This window comes from Zerene cesonia, chromosome 1, assembly GCF_012273895.1.
Source record: "Zerene cesonia ecotype Mississippi chromosome 1, Zerene_cesonia_1.1, whole genome shotgun sequence".
In the NCBI taxonomy this organism is placed as follows: domain Eukaryota; kingdom Metazoa; phylum Arthropoda; class Insecta; order Lepidoptera; family Pieridae; genus Zerene; species Zerene cesonia.
In genome coordinates, this window is record NC_052102.1 from 3,674,894 (window position 1) to 3,690,345 (window position 15,452).

The 15,452-nt window shown below is 33.4% G+C and overlaps 6 protein-coding genes across 6 annotated transcripts in view; 3 read left to right on the forward strand and 3 right to left on the reverse strand.

The window, feature by feature from the left end:
- The window catches only part of LOC119829780 (dnaJ homolog shv), a 3,545-nt gene extending 2,437 nt beyond the window's left edge, over positions 1–1,108 (reverse strand). Inside the window, exons 1-2 of the mRNA XM_038352489.1 lie at positions 522–1,108; positions 264–440 (exon numbers count right to left, since the gene is read on the reverse strand). Coding sequence (XP_038208417.1) covers positions 264–440; positions 522–971 — 627 coding nt within the window. The 5' untranslated portion in view covers positions 972–1,108. The remainder of the gene's footprint in view (positions 1–263; positions 441–521) is intronic.
- A 1,420-nt stretch (positions 1,109–2,528) lies between these two features.
- On the forward strand, positions 2,529–4,180 carry LOC119829072 (alpha-methylacyl-CoA racemase). The gene is made up of 2 exons (XM_038351450.1): positions 2,529–2,952; positions 3,041–4,180. The coding sequence occupies exons 1-2, from the start codon at positions 2,845–2,847 to the stop codon at positions 4,067–4,069; spliced, it is 1,137 nt and encodes a 378-aa protein (XP_038207378.1). The 5' UTR covers positions 2,529–2,844; the 3' UTR covers positions 4,070–4,180.
- Positions 3,964–5,551, reverse strand: LOC119829065 (2-oxoglutarate and iron-dependent oxygenase JMJD4 homolog). Its single transcript, XM_038351437.1, has 2 exons — positions 4,814–5,551; positions 3,964–4,743 (listed from the first exon to the last, which is right to left on the reverse strand). Exons 1-2 carry the CDS (start codon positions 5,329–5,331, stop codon positions 4,059–4,061), a joined length of 1,203 nt encoding a protein of 400 aa, XP_038207365.1. The 5' UTR covers positions 5,332–5,551; the 3' UTR covers positions 3,964–4,058.
- Positions 5,552–6,322: 771 nt separating this feature from the next.
- LOC119832186 (mRNA (2'-O-methyladenosine-N(6)-)-methyltransferase) lies at positions 6,323–12,699 on the forward strand. The gene is made up of 7 exons (XM_038355812.1): positions 6,323–7,601; positions 7,715–7,855; positions 8,824–9,000; positions 9,673–9,941; positions 10,131–10,341; positions 10,605–10,663; positions 10,790–12,699. The coding sequence occupies exons 1-7, from the start codon at positions 6,672–6,674 to the stop codon at positions 11,013–11,015; spliced, it is 2,013 nt and encodes a 670-aa protein (XP_038211740.1). The 5' UTR covers positions 6,323–6,671; the 3' UTR covers positions 11,016–12,699.
- A 59-nt stretch (positions 12,700–12,758) lies between these two features.
- On the reverse strand, positions 12,759–14,562 carry LOC119832196 (repressor of RNA polymerase III transcription MAF1 homolog). Its single transcript, XM_038355824.1, has 4 exons — positions 13,844–14,562; positions 13,641–13,761; positions 13,129–13,406; positions 12,759–12,920 (listed from the first exon to the last, which is right to left on the reverse strand). The coding sequence occupies exons 1-4, from the start codon at positions 14,047–14,049 to the stop codon at positions 12,860–12,862; spliced, it is 666 nt and encodes a 221-aa protein (XP_038211752.1). The 5' UTR covers positions 14,050–14,562; the 3' UTR covers positions 12,759–12,859.
- Positions 14,563–14,792: 230 nt separating this feature from the next.
- The window catches only part of LOC119832384, a 3,921-nt gene continuing 3,261 nt past the window's right edge, over positions 14,793–15,452 (forward strand). The window contains exons 1-2 of the mRNA XM_038356091.1: positions 14,793–15,018; positions 15,090–15,288. Of these exons, the coding sequence (XP_038212019.1) occupies positions 14,952–15,018; positions 15,090–15,288 (266 nt within the window). The 5' untranslated portion in view covers positions 14,793–14,951. The remainder of the gene's footprint in view (positions 15,019–15,089; positions 15,289–15,452) is intronic.

Consider the following 15,452-nt stretch of genomic DNA (forward strand, 5'->3'; position numbering starts at 1 on the left):
ATATATAAATATAAACTGCTTTGCCAGCAAGTCTTCAATTGTTTATTTAGCTTTTATATCATAAAATATACTTGTAAAATATGATCTTACTCTTGAATAATATTTAGGAATATTTAGAGTCTGAAGCTTGATATGTTCAATAAATTTATTTATTTTGTAATGGTGGATCTGTAAGGACTGTCTAGAATTATGGGAACCCTTTTTTGCCATTTTTATACAAACATAAAAAGATATATTCGTGAGTAAATAACACAATGGCTTACCTCAATTTCCAAAAGCCTCTCTTCATTAACTAACTTAACATTAGGGCACTCATCACAGACTGTTTGTTGCATCATTTGGAAACGGCCAGGACCCAGGTTTCTAGTTACCATCTCTTGTCTACAATTACATTTTCGAGTTCCTGAAGCTGGCTTTATAACTGGTTTGTTACGAGTAATCTGAAATCAAGTTTTTCATGTTTATAATATACAGTCATTATATAACAATTTATTTATTGAAACAAAACTTCTTGGACTTACTTCAATGAAATTTCCATTATAAAGTTCTTCTAAAGTGACAGTTAGTTCCATAACAACGTCCGCCCCTCTCGGTGTTTCATGTTGTTGAGACTCGCCACCAAAGTGAAAACCAAAATCACCGAAAAAGCTTGCAAAGGGATCGTTATTGTTCATCATACCATCTTTTTTTAAACAGTCTTCACCGCACCTATCGTATAACTCTCTTTTTTCAGGGTCTGACAGTGCCTCATATGCGGCTCCAAGATCTTGGAACTTCTGCGATGCATCTGGGTCGTCTTGATTCTTGTCTGGATGCAGAGCTTTTGCTAATTTTCTATATGCTTTTTTAATATCATTTGTTGATGCCGAGCGCGACACGCCAAGTATTTGATAAAAATCCCGACCAGCGGTTACTAAAACTAAAGTTGATATGAAGTAAAAGATCCAGACGTACGTCGACCTGAGAAGCATGATTAAAATACGTCTATTATTATTTTATCACATAAAACATTGGTTCTCTAATTTGCAATATCCAACATCAAAGAGACACATTTTACTTTTACGATCACATTCACAATTCAACTTTGACAGATTTGAACTCAGTCAGCTAGACAAGACAATTCGTCGTTCTCTGATTGGCTGAGAGAACGGAAAAGCTTAGAACTGAAAGATATTATGTCAAAACAAAGTAAACCAATAGAAAATGGCCTCGTATTTTTATCCGACTGCTAGCAAAAGACGATAGCGAATTTGGTAAATAGAAGCATATGCGATACATGCATTATAGTATTCTGATTATTTTTAAAGAATGACTTCTTTTGAATTTGAATTTTTAAAAATCCTCAATTGAGAATGCATTAAAAGGGGAAAATTATACGTAGACTTATACTAGCATCAGCTTTGATGTCCGTGTGAAAAAAAAAGATGAAAACGTAATAAATAGTCAGAATGTGTTTAAGCGCGGAATAAAGCAACGAAAATACTATTCTGATTAAAATTTTTTACCGGCTGCTAAAACTTATATGACTCAATAAATTCACTTATAAACAGTTTAGAGCATTTACTTAAGTCATTCATTTTATTACAAAAAAATTTGTCTGTTTGGACAAATGTCCAATGCAGCCGTTTGCGCAATCAAATGTGCTTGTAACGACTTTGATGCCAACTTCTAAGTACCTCAAATGTGGCTCAAACTGCACGTTTATTCTGTTCATGTGTTCACATGTGCCGTTTGCGATTTTTTCATCTTATAGCGGGCAACTGAGCTAGTGGTTTGCCTTATGGTAAACGATCACCACCGCCCATGAACATTCGCAGAGGCTTAGACCTCTGAGAATGCGCTGCACGCTTTTAAGGGCAGGGATAAGGAAAGGAATGGACTGCGAAGGATGAGGAGAAGAAAATAGGCCGTTTTGTGCAAACCAAATTTGCACCGTGTTATTCTTCATTATACTCCACAGATTAAGAACTATTTACTACGTAACTGTTGTACCGCTGTTAAGTGACGGTGACAGCATATTTGACTTTTGTTTATATTTTCAACTTTCGATTTTACGGTGTTACAGTGTTCCCAACTTAGGGGTTTTCCCCCCAAATTTAGGGGGTAAATTAGTGGAATGGGATTTTTTTAGGGGTTTTATATGTTTAGGGGTATTTTTAGGGTTTTTCTGAATATATAATGTTCTGAATATAATTGAACTATCCAATGCAATAATTAATTAAATTTATTTTTCACATTAATTCGTAATGGTGGATCTTGCACAACATTCACTCCATCTTCTAAAATGTTAAGTTTATTCAATGTTAACATGTATGATTTTAAAAATTCTGACTCTTCAGAAGAAACTGACATAATTTTTAATGTATTAGTTAATTTATAAATAAAAAGCATTAACAAATATTACTTATTATATTATTTTGATTGAATATTATTTTTTAGGGGGATTTTCAAATAATTGACGCAGTTTTAGGGGGTTTTGACTTAGAGTTAGGGGTAAATATTTCTGAGAGTTGGTAACACTGCGGTGTTACTACCCAGTACCTACCTAATACTTTGTAGATTGAGGTTTCGTGCAAGTCCAAGTCGAAAGTTATTTATAATTGAAATAATGATAATTTAATTTACATAATTCTCTTCATCATAAAAAATTTGTTATAAACTTATTGTTTGTAGATTTGTCAAAAATAAAACATAATATACATGAAAATTTAAATCACAAATTTACACTTTTTGTCTCCTTCACTCATATCAATATTCATGTGTATTTTTCGGTACTTCATGGACTTTGTTACATTAAATTGTCACAGTCATTAGGAATTGGTAAAATAGCCGTTATTATTGAAAATGGCTTTAAGAGGTATTAAAGTTGTGGAAATGATTGGCTTGGCCCCAGGCCCTGTCTGTGGTTCTATTTTAGCTGATTTTGGTGCTACAGTTACTGTTGTTGCTAAAGTGAGTAGACTTGAGTATTAATTCAGTTCCACAAATAATAATATATTCAACATAATTATTAATTGTTTCCAAACATTTCCAATTACAGATTGAACCATCCCCAGTTGATATTATGTGTAATGGGAAAAGAATGGTATCTGTAAATTTAAAATCAAAAGAAGGTGTAGGTGTAGTAAAGAAACTATGTGCTACATCAGATGTCCTTATTGATACCTACAGGCCAGGAGTATTAGAAAAACTTGGTCTGGGTCCTGAAGTACTTATGAAAGAAAATACTCGCCTCATTTATACAAGGCTATCAGGATATGGTCAAGATGGTTATTACAGAGATAAACCTGGACATGACATAAATTATGTTGCAATATCGGGGGTACTCTCAATGTTAAAGAAAGATGACCAACCACCTAGACCTCCCATTAATCTTCTGGCTGATTTTGCTGGAGGAAGCATGATATCTGCATTAGGAATTATGATGGCTCTATTTGAAAGAACTAAGTCTGGAAAAGGACAACAAATTGATGCAAGCATGGTAGAAGGTGCTGCTTATGTAGCCAATTGGCTCTTCAAATCAAGAAATTTACCTTTTTTGAACCAAGAGCCAGGAAAAAACATATTGGACGGAGGAGCTGCTTGCTATGGTGTGTACAGAACAAAAGATGGTAAATTTATGGCAGTAGGTGCTATAGAACCCTATTTTTATTCAAATTTCCTCAAAGGTTTACAGCTATTGGAAGATGATTATAATCAATATGGTGATGATGAACATAATAGGAGGAAATTCCAAGAGCAATTTTTAACAAAAACACAAGATGAATGGGTTGCCATATTTGATGAATTAGATGCATGTGTAACTCCAGTTGTAGAATTTCATGAAGCTCAAAAGCACAAATGTAATTCTTCTAGATCTTCATTTTATATAGATCACAATAGTTTAGTTGTTCCTGAACCTGCACCTAGATTGTCAAGGACATTTGCTGAAGCAAGTGGGAAGAAGCAACAAACAAAACATGGTCAACATACAATGGAAGTTTTATTAGAACTAGGTTACAGTAAAACAGAAATAAATAACTTGATAAATAAGGGAATTGTTTATGCTACAAAAAAGTCTAATCTATAGAAAAAATCTTATCTTCTTTTGTTATTTCAAATATTTTTTTTATTATATCATGGTGTTGAGATATTAATTCATTGCTTAAAATTTTACTAGTAATTAAAGGATGGTCACCAATGTATTTTAATATTTTTAATATTATCTTTAAGTCTAATGTGATATGGTTATTGCCAAATGTATAGTCATTAAATACTATAAATTTTTTACCATATATTTGATTTAATCGTTTTTTAGCAATGTAGATAATAAAAGTAACAAAAAATTGCATGTCCATACCAAATAAGGATTTTAAAATCACTTGACATTGGCTAACAAATTCTGGGCTATCTTTAAATTCTGCAATTTCCTTCTCTACATCATCCAAATTCTTTTGCAGAGCCACCCACACTTTTTCTATATTACATGAATTAATAAAGTTGTGGTTCACAGATATAGTATCATATAAATTAAAAACTTGATGATACCATCCAGAAGGTACAAATATTGCATCTCCTTTCTCTTGAATTACTTTAAAGTATTTAATGTTTTTATGATCTTTTGCATTGAAAAGTAGTGGCAAATTGCCAAGAGGATCTTTCAGTTTTTCTTCTTCTCCTGGTGGAAATAGGATCCATTTTTTTCTACCAACAACATTCACCGACCAACTGTATGAGGAATATACATCTGCATGTAATGGTGTCCTAAAAAAAATTATGAATAATTATGGAAATCATTAACCCTCCTAGTTTGAAACAAGTACAAAATATATACCACGAATCTTTCGGTCCAATATAAACAAATCTAAAATCATCTTCTTGCATATCTTCAGCATATTCATTCAGCCAATCAGAAGCAAAACATTTAGGGACTTTGTAAAAATTATAAGCAAGATTTTCCTTTTGTAGTATTGCTTTCAAATGCCAGTCCTTTAAGTACAGAACCTGGTTTTTATTTTCTTTTTTTAAATATTTCATGTACTCTTTTATTTTCATGTCACATTTGCATTGGGCATTGAAGTTAATTTTGTTGCAGTCTGCTACTGGAGCTTCAAATTCACCATAGTTAGTTATGAAATAATCATAATTGATTTTTTCATTTTCAACCCAATGTTTTGAAGAGTCCCATTCATTACATATATTTTTAATTATAACCGGAGAATTTGATGACATGAATTCTTCAAAAAATATATCATATGGTAAATCTTCATAGTCTTTAACTGGTATTTGAGAATAACTTGGATCAGTTTCAAAAACCCTTTTTTGGAAACCATATATTTCCAAAGTTTCCATTTTTAATACTAGTTAAATAGGTTTTATCAATTGCTCAGTATCTAATTTAGCAATGTTGAAATCAATGCACGATTTTACTTTCATTTTTACATCTGGAAATTGGTCAAAGCGAAGAACTTTATGTAATGATACCATGCCAGTTGTTGATAAATACTAGCTTGAAAACTAAATTGATGGAAGAGTGGACCACAGATTAGGGACAAGTTATTTACGATTTACTAAGTGGACTTGAAGAAATCATTCCTTAGTTATCTTTAACCACAGATAATATAATACTGTACTAGTGTCTATACTTAGTTTAATTGGTCACTGATTTAATTTAATAGTGTGATCACTCATCAGTTTTATCCGTATATTATTGCGGAAGAACTAAATCAGAAGACTGACAGATTTTTAGAAAGGCCTTTAAACCTTGTACAAGAGTAATATTATAATTTATTTTTGTTATTTTTCGGCTTTTCGCCATAAAGGTATTAAAGTGTTACATTTATGTGCTATGTGCTAGTATAACTCTAATACCAACAAAACCTCATTTTCGATGTTTTACTATAAAACGAAATGCGTGATTTGCATCATTTTAGGTACAGAATCGTTAAAGGACTGAATGAAGCTTTATTTCAAAATCTACATTTAAATTATATCCTTGTAAAAATTTAAACAAGTAATTAAAGCGAGCCAAGGGGCCCGTTCTGAACGATTGTATATAAATGTGTAGCATAAATTAATATCTTGTATACCTAGGTTTATGAATATGTACATGTCTGTATTAAAATACACATTTTTAATACTTAATCATACTCTGCTTTGGCTTATATACATTTGCAGTTTAAAAATATTTTAGGAAAAAAAAAAAAACAAATGTGTTCAAAATATTATTTGATGAACCTTTTGCCATGTTTAAATTAAAACCGAATTTTTCTGTTCATTAATGGCACAACACTACATTAAGTTGTTGACGTCTGTTGATTAGCTTTCGTTTCTTTAATCTGTGCATGGCAGTGCTTGGGGAGCTACGCAAAGCAATTTTTTTCGTAAAACATTCGATATTTACTGTGTTTTCTCAAAATTCTGGTGCATTTGTGTTTAATAATTCATAAAATGTGTTTTAAGAATATTCAAATATAATTTATCATGTGTTTCACTAATGTTAGAGTATTATATGCAATTGTTAATCTTGGCGGTAACAACACCAAGTATTCCAACAAAAATAACAGGCTTATAGGAGACTTATTTGTTAACATTTATACATATTAATTGAATACATTAAAACTTATTATAGTTTATTTAAAGTACACAAGATTTAAAATTTTACTACAAGATTCAATATAATAATCACCGCTATGAACGATGTTCGGGACAAAGTTGTTGCTGGTTCCTCTTCATGGGAAAATACGACAGGACAAAGTGATTCGTCACCGGAGCTACAATCTTCACCTAGCGGAAGTGGAGATACACCACAAACGCCTGGGGTACCGGCACCTCTTGCACCTCATCTTGCAGCAGACCTACATCCTGATCTTATTCAACAAGGTTGGCGAAAATATTGGTCTAAGAGGGAGAATCGACCATATTTTTGGAATAAAATATCAGGAGAATCTATGTGGGAATTACCAGCCGTTAAAAGAGACTTTGATCCAATAACAGATCCTTTAGGCATTTGTCACACAGGACCTCCTAATGCTGGTAACATGACACCAAGTGCAAATAAACGACGACCTTCAGAAGATAATGGTCCTCCACCCAAAAAGTTTGTCCTAGCTGGTCCTTGGGACATTGAAGTGCCAACAAATGTTGTGATATATGAACGTCCGCCTACTATTTGTCCACATCCTCATCCAGAGATAGAGGGTTTCAGGTTTACATTAGCAAATAAATTGCGACAATGTTATCAAGAACTCTGTCACACTAGGGAAAGTATAGATGCCCCTAAAGATTCATTTAACAGATGGTTGATGGAAAGGAAAGTGAATGACCAGGGTGGGTCAGATCCATTACTTCCCAGTCACTGCTTTCCAGAGATCTCAAGGTCCATGTACGAGGAAATTATGAATGATATACCCATAAAGTTAACTCATCCAAAGTTTACGGGAGATGCAAGAAAACAGTTGTCTCGGTATGCAGAGGCAGCTAAAAAGATGATAGAATCAAGAAATGCATCTCCTGAAAGCCGCAAAGTTGTGAAATGGAATGCAGAGGACACATTCCAATGGCTTCGGAGAACTGTTGGTGCCACTTATGATGATTTTCAAGACCGCTTGGCACATTTGAGGGTAAGGATATTGCTAGATTTTTTTTATTGCTGATCTAATTGAAAAGTAAAATTAACAAAAATAAAATGAAAATACCAAATATCTATATAATTTTTCTGTATTGTTTATTCCAGAGACAATGTCAACCACACTTAGCAGAAACAGCTAAGGCTTCTGTAGAGGGCATATGTTTAAAAATATACCATTTATCAGCTGAATATGCAAGAAAAATTAGAGAAAAACATAGCATTCTCTTAAAAGAAAATGGCATTCAGGTAATTATTGTGAAATAGGAACAAAGAGACAATCAAATGAAATATAGTATTCAATCATGTTTCTAATAAAATTCTTATTGGATACAAGAGATTCAATTTCATAATAAATTTATGATAAGTACATTTGCTTTAAAACATAATAATTTGTAGATTTAATGTTCTGACTCTTATCTCTATGTACATAACTAGAGAGTTGTGTCTTCATAAAGAATCACCCAAATGTTAAATATGAGGCTGATGTGAATAGTGACTATGAGAAGTCCTCTGATTCCTTTACAAACTTATTTATTTAATTATTGTTCAATGTATACATATATAAACAAAAAAAAAAATAAGGTTACAGAGGTATTGTATATAATTGGCGGCCTTATGGCTATAAGCCATTTCTACCAGGCAACCAATGGGTAAAGGATAAATATACAATGAAATCTCCAAAAGTGTTGCCCAAGAGCCTCCTATATAATAAATATATAAAGAAAAACTTATTGTGCCTCATTGTCAAATTGTAACTGCTATTTATTCTATATGAAGAGGACCTGTTCCCCTCATAAAAATATTTATTTATTTAACCATTAACCCTAATGTATATATAAGAAACCAACCATTGAATCAAATAATGAAAAATGCACGTAAAATAAGTTGAAGAAAAGGCTGCTCTTAAGTTGGTTTTATGTAGCCAGAAATAACTTTAACCATAAATATTAAATATTATAGTATATATGTACTATAAAGTTTTAATATGATGTTACAATTAATTGTAGTAGATTTTAATTTTATTGGATTGTGTGTAACTGCGTATGTATTTCAGCATATTCGCATGATCAATTACTTTATTAGACATAGACATATTGCTGATGTGATTTGGTTCCATTTTAGAAAATCGAGTAGTACTCCCCTCACAAGAACGTATTTGAATCTATTTTGTAGGATCTATAACGCTCTCTTATCTCATTGGTATTCCTCTACAGGAGATGCCGGCGCCACTCCAACAAGCCGCACTCCGTAAGGTGTGGTGTTACCCGGTGCAGTTCGCGCTGCCGGCTCCACGACCGCCTCTCGTAGAACACTTCCTAGATCGCGATCAAGTTCTATTACGATATCTAGGAGAAACACAAGTTTTAAACGCTGCGTATTTACAAAAATTGGTGTGTATTAAATCCTATACTATCCGACTAATATTATTTAAAAAGCGAAAGTTTGTGAGGATGGATGTATGCATATATGTACGTATGTTTGTTACTCTTTCAAACTACTAAACCGATTGCAATGAAATTTGGTATGTAGATAGTTGGACAATTGGAATAACTGATAGGCAACTTTTTGTCCCGATATTTCTACGGGATACAGACTTACGCGGGTGAAACCGCGGGGCGCAGCTATTATAGGTAAGAATATAACAGTTAACTTGTTAAAATGAGCTGTATAAATTGTATAAGGCCGATTTGCCACTAATGGGAAGCTGCATTAAAAGGTTTTTTCTTTTCAATGCTTTTTATTTTCTCCTCCAAGTAGGTTTATAGCCATTCTTAGTTAAAAAATAAATATATTGATAATAAGAAAAATTAATAACATTTCCTATCCTGGAGGTCAAGGGTGTTTCTCATAAATTTGGCGTCCACTTGCCACTCGACGGCTTCATATCCAGACTACTCTTTCTTTACATTAAACAAAAATAAAATAAAAAAACATACCTGCGTCACAAACGTGGGCATAATATAGTTTTCTACTATTGAAAAAAAAATTAACATCAGCTTAAGGTCTTTCAACAAACATATCATATAGACATTTAACTAATGTTATCCCGTATTAAATTCCAGGAGCACCTCTACCGGTACAGCTGCTTCGACGACAAGAAGTTCGAGCAGTTCCTGTCGCGCGTGTGGTGCCTGCTGCGGCGGTACGCGGCGTGGGTGGGCGCGGGCGGCGACGCGCAGCTCACGCAGATGGCGGCGCCGGTGCCCGTGCTCGAGTGCCTGCAGCGGTGCTTCGGCGTCACCTTTGAGTGCTTCGCGAGCCCGCTAGACTGTTACTTCCGGCAGTACTGCTCCGCGTTCGCTGACACCGATTCGTACTTTGGGTCCAGGGGGTGAGGATGCTTCCAATTTATGAGCACAGATACGATTCTTTATTTCCTAGTATTTCTTTGCACATTAACACTCACGTTTAGTCTGGATGCATCTATAGATGATTTTTATTTTATGTATGTGTACCATTATTCTATGAACGAAAAAGAAAATTTCACGATTTTTATTTCAATGAGTGGTCCTGTTGGTAGGCCGTTTCTGGAGCTGAGGCCGGTGTCCGGTTCGCTGGTGGCGCACCCGCCGTACTGCGAGGAGCTGCTGGAGGCGGCGCTACGGCATATGGAGCGGTTGCTGCAGGAGTCGGCCGAGCCGCTCAGCTTCGTGGTGCTGCTGCCCGAGTGGCCCGACCGCAGCACGCACGCGCTGCACAAGCTGCAGGCCAGCCACTTCAAGCGGAAACAGGTCAGTGCCTGTCTTTTGTAGTGTGCTTATGATTTTACGAAGGGAAGTGTTTGAAATTAAATGTTTAAAAATGTGTTGAAGTTAGCTTTGAATCTATTGTACAAAAATCTTTATAATATAATATATTTGAATCTTCCAATTTTGCCTGTTCAATCTTACTAATTTCTCTTGCTTCTTTATAATTTTTGTAAAAACCTAAATGTCTTTTTTAGGTCGCTAATAAATGTTAAAGGTAATACATAAAATATGATAAACTCTTGCAGGTCGTGATTCCGGCATTTGAACACGAATATCGACATGGTTTTCAACATGTGCTTCCAAAGTAAGTATAAATGGTATGAAAGCGTAATTTTTCCAAATGGCAAACTACGATGCCTTTTTCAATTTTACCATATTTTGAAAACGAATTAGAGTATAAAGTAGGTCTAAATGGTGTTTACGGTTGCAGGAACGAGGTGTACTTCAGGTGGGGCGGGGGGACGGTGGTGGTGTGGCTGCAAAACGCGGCGGGGTTCGCCCGCTGGGGGCCCACGGAGGAGCGCGTTGAGGCGTTGCTGGACGCGTGGCGGCCGCGCGCCAAACTACGCTCGCCGGAAGCCGTCGCCACTCCCGCCAACACGGAACCGGAAGCCGCCATGACACCACAGACACCGACCACCGAGAAACGATCGTAAAATTGCCAATCTTCGTAGTGATTTCCGCCCAAATTTTTACCTTGCGTGCGTGGTTTGCTGATGAAATTAGTGGTTTTAGGTAAATGTGATTACATTAATCTCAAATCACTCGTATTTCATATTAAATAATTTATAGTGGTAGCAATACAAGCGGTCTCTGAAGGTAGTTCACGCTCACGTTGGTAATTACACTCCTCTGTGACTATACTATTTCAAAATGATCTTAGATCACCGCGCGGTGCTGGTACGGATTACATTTGAAACGAATGGCGATATCGATGTTATTGGAGTTTTACTACTTTTTAAAGTAAAATTTTTTGTTGACTGTGATAACTTTGAACTTTTTTTTGTATCTAACCAAGATTAAATCTTTAAATTTTGCTGGAAATTAATAAATGAAAAATATATTAAATTTATACAAACTCATTGATATCTCTATTAGTTTCAATTTCTCAATAGTATAATTTTGTTAAGATGAGATTTAAATGATGTTTGATTGACAAATGCTACTACAGGGCCTCTACGCATTTAAATATTACTAAAAAGTAACTGGCCGCTATTGCAAAATATATATTTTTCTGACAAATTCATTGGAAGAAACCCACTGGCGAACCATTCGCGCAAAAAGGTAATGTTATGTTTTAGTATCATTTGAGGTTATTCACAATTTTATTTGACAAAATAAATATCTACCTTGATAGTTTACTGTTCAATGAAGGTAGAATAAAGATATCTGAAAATTTATTTTACAATAGTCCTCAAATAATACCTTGTATAAATAATCTGACAGTGCTAATTAAATCAAGTAGAGTATATTATATGAACTAGCATTTTAAGAAATATGGACTTGTAAATAGAAATAACGCGCAATGTATATAGTTTTCGAAAAGATTTTAGTTATCAACTTATCATAAGTTCTTTTATTAAGGACCCCTTTTTCACTGTTGTATAGTTCTATAAAGATATTATATTTTGATTGTTTAATTATATTTTTTTGAAAAATGTTTATTTTATTTCTGATCAAAACTCACATATATAGCATATTTACCTACAATTTTTAGGTGTATTATAAAAGAGAATAGAAAATAAAACAATAAATGCAGACAAATTTTTATTTAAGAAAAACTATTATCTAATATAGCCAAAAAACGCCGAAACAATAGGCGGAACTACCGAGACATCCAACAATACCATCAATATTTTACTAATTTATTATTTTATATAGCCTAATGTCTACTACTCCACACCAAACACTTGTAATATACAGATAAATCCTGCATTATTTTAAATCAGAATTTCGTTGATGATCAGGAATATTACACGGTGTTATTAATTATTTTAATCATTATAACTAATAAGAGCAGTGCAGTAATGTGCCATTAGTCTGAGAGGTTCTTATAATATTTTCAAATGAACTAAATATATTTTGCTACTAAAATGTAAATTATAGTTCATACTGAATTGAAATACATGTTTTTGACCTAATCTTTACAATATGTTATATTGACTAAGTAAATAAATCTTAACAGGCATCTTTAAAGTTTGTGCTTGAAATTGAGATCTGTTATACCTATTTTATCATCATGAAGTTGTATAATCTTTAGAACTATAAGTTTAATTAAATATATACATGAACATTAATATTTTTGAAACATTTACATTTAAGGTTTAGAGTTTCTTATTACAAATACAAATTGTGTATTATTACCTAGTTGTTAACAATAAAAAAAATCATATGCAAAAGATATTTAAACAATAAGGAGAAATAGTATAAATTAGAATTAATAAAATGAAAAATAAGAATTTAGTTTTAAAAATCACAAGGTAGTCTGCAAATTTTATTTTTAATTATATTCTTCATCTTCATCCATAGCAAAATCAACACCAGAATCAGCACAAACAGGGCTGTAAAGAAAAATTGAATTGAATTATTAATTTTAGCTCCCTATTTAAAAACATGAATACAATTTATCTAAATTTCAAAGTTTTATAATGTTTAAGCATCATCATAAATAAGAGATTAACAAGAATCATAATATCAAAAGATATTTATCTATGGTGTTACCATGAAATTTGTTGTTTTATGAAAAATATTATATTACTCTTTGTTTACCTCATTGCCCTACAGGTGAAGAAAACAATTCTTTTCAGTTTTACATTGTAAAAGAAAAAATTGAAGGTCCACAAACATCCAGGCTCTCCAAATGGGTCACTGGCCAAGTCCGGATTGTAGCTATATATTCTGCAGTCTGCTAGCTGGACCTCCTCATCAATAGCAGCCCACAAAGCAGGCTTTAGCTGTCTCCAGCGGAGTCCACCAACTGCAGAAAGAGCTGCATCCACAGCACTTTGCACCCATGTCAATGATGGCTCAGCACTGAATTCACAACTCTTCATGTACATGGAAATAAAACAAGAAAGACCTATATAGAATTTCTTATGTTCGTTTGCAAAATAAAATTTAAATGTATATAGACAACAATAATTTAGCCAACTTAAATTATGTTGTGCTATTTTTTTTTTACTTTGTTTTGATTGTTTAGGTATAAAACATAAAAAAACTATTATGGTTTGAAAATTACAATTAGATTTATAGCCTTTATTTTTTTAATGAAACTCATTTACCTTTGCCAATGAAAAATCATAATCTGGAAAGGCAGCATTCAGTGTAGCAATCAAGTAAAATAAGGTTTTTCGTGATATAGTATCACACAGGACTCCCTCTTCATCCCCAGAAAGGCTTCGACTGAAAAGAGTAAAACAATAATTTTTATGCATCTATTCTCATCTTAGTAGAAACAAGACCTGTAAATTAAAAAAATACAAACCTGTATGTAACACTTTCTGGTGGTGATAGAGCCTGGAGGTTGTGAGTTGTCTCACCCGCTGCAGTAAACCTTTTGTAGAAAGCCTTCTCACCACCAGCCATTTTACAGCTGTAACTTTCTACACGGCCCTGCACAGCGCTGTCCCCATTCAAGATGGACAGTGCACTACTCAGTGCCTCCAGGCGACCACTTTGCAAGAGTTTCATATTTGATTCTCTGGTTTAGTCTCTTTACCCACACAAACTTCTTGTCGTAAACGTAATATTTGCGCAAGGTGCACTACTTCTGTACATAGCAGAGGGGTGTATGAATATTCCTTTTCTTTTTGAATGGAGAAGATTTACACTCGGAATCAAATTCGTCTTCTGTTCTTCTTCCGCGCTGATGGAATGCGGGTACATCACAAATAAGAGTAAAAATTGAGGTTTTTGTGCAGCTAAGGTTGTTACCAAAATGTTTAGTTTTCGTAAATAGCGTATGTGTACACAATGGCGCGTCACTTGTTGTCCTATTCAGTAATCGACACAACACTAATCACTGTGTAATATTAGACGTCAGAATCCATATCATACATCGTAAGAACCGCTTTGAAGCACTTAAACAAAATAACTATTTAATTGGAAGTAACACTTCAGTAAATCTACAAAAAACCCTGTGATATTAAAACAATTTTCCGAGCTGAAGAGACAAATAAATGTTATATCAAAACCAGAGATTATAGATTAACTTTTTATCATAAGAATAGTTGTTACCAGTATATAAGTGTAATCTATGGGTCATTGACTCTTTATCATTGTACCTATCTATTGAAACATTTTTATTGATACATATAATAATATGTTTAATAGTGTGGAGGGAATTTATAGTAGTACTGTTAAAAATTGTTGACATTTTAACCTGTTGACACCTGTGTTGACAATTTTCTTTCAAAATGTGAATTCTATTTGTATCTATATATAATAACTGTCAATTGTCATTGATATTGATAATTTGGATTAAATAAAAATTTTAAAAAAGGGGTTAAATTTTGGATGAAAAATCTGTGAACATTAAAAATAAATTTTTAGACCGCACTGCCTTCTTCTATGCAAAACTTATGTGATAAACAATGATTCCTTCAAGAAATATCCTTAGTTCTGTGTGTAGGGGATTTATGAAAATAAATAGGAGTTATGGTCAGTATTCAACCGTCCGCATAAAATAATGCTTTTTGAATGTATCAATATGTGCATATAATTTTTTTAAGCCACCAGGAAACGGTTTTACCGACGTGCAGACATTATTCAAAATGAAAATAAATGGGAGGTTACCTTAGACCATCGTCGGTTGAAAACTCCCAACGGTCAAGTTTTGACTGTAGAGACGGAACCACTTGCACGAGCTATAGCAGTGGAATGGGATGCGCAACACGAAACTATTACACAGCCGACCATGCACTTGGTATGGTGTACTAAATAATAACTAACCATATTCATTCTTATTTCAATAATTTCATTGTAGTCTACTGGTCTATTAATACAACCCAACATAAAATTTACATTCATATATTTGATTTATTTTGATATAGCGAAATGAAATTTTCTAATTATTATTATCTTAATCTTAATAT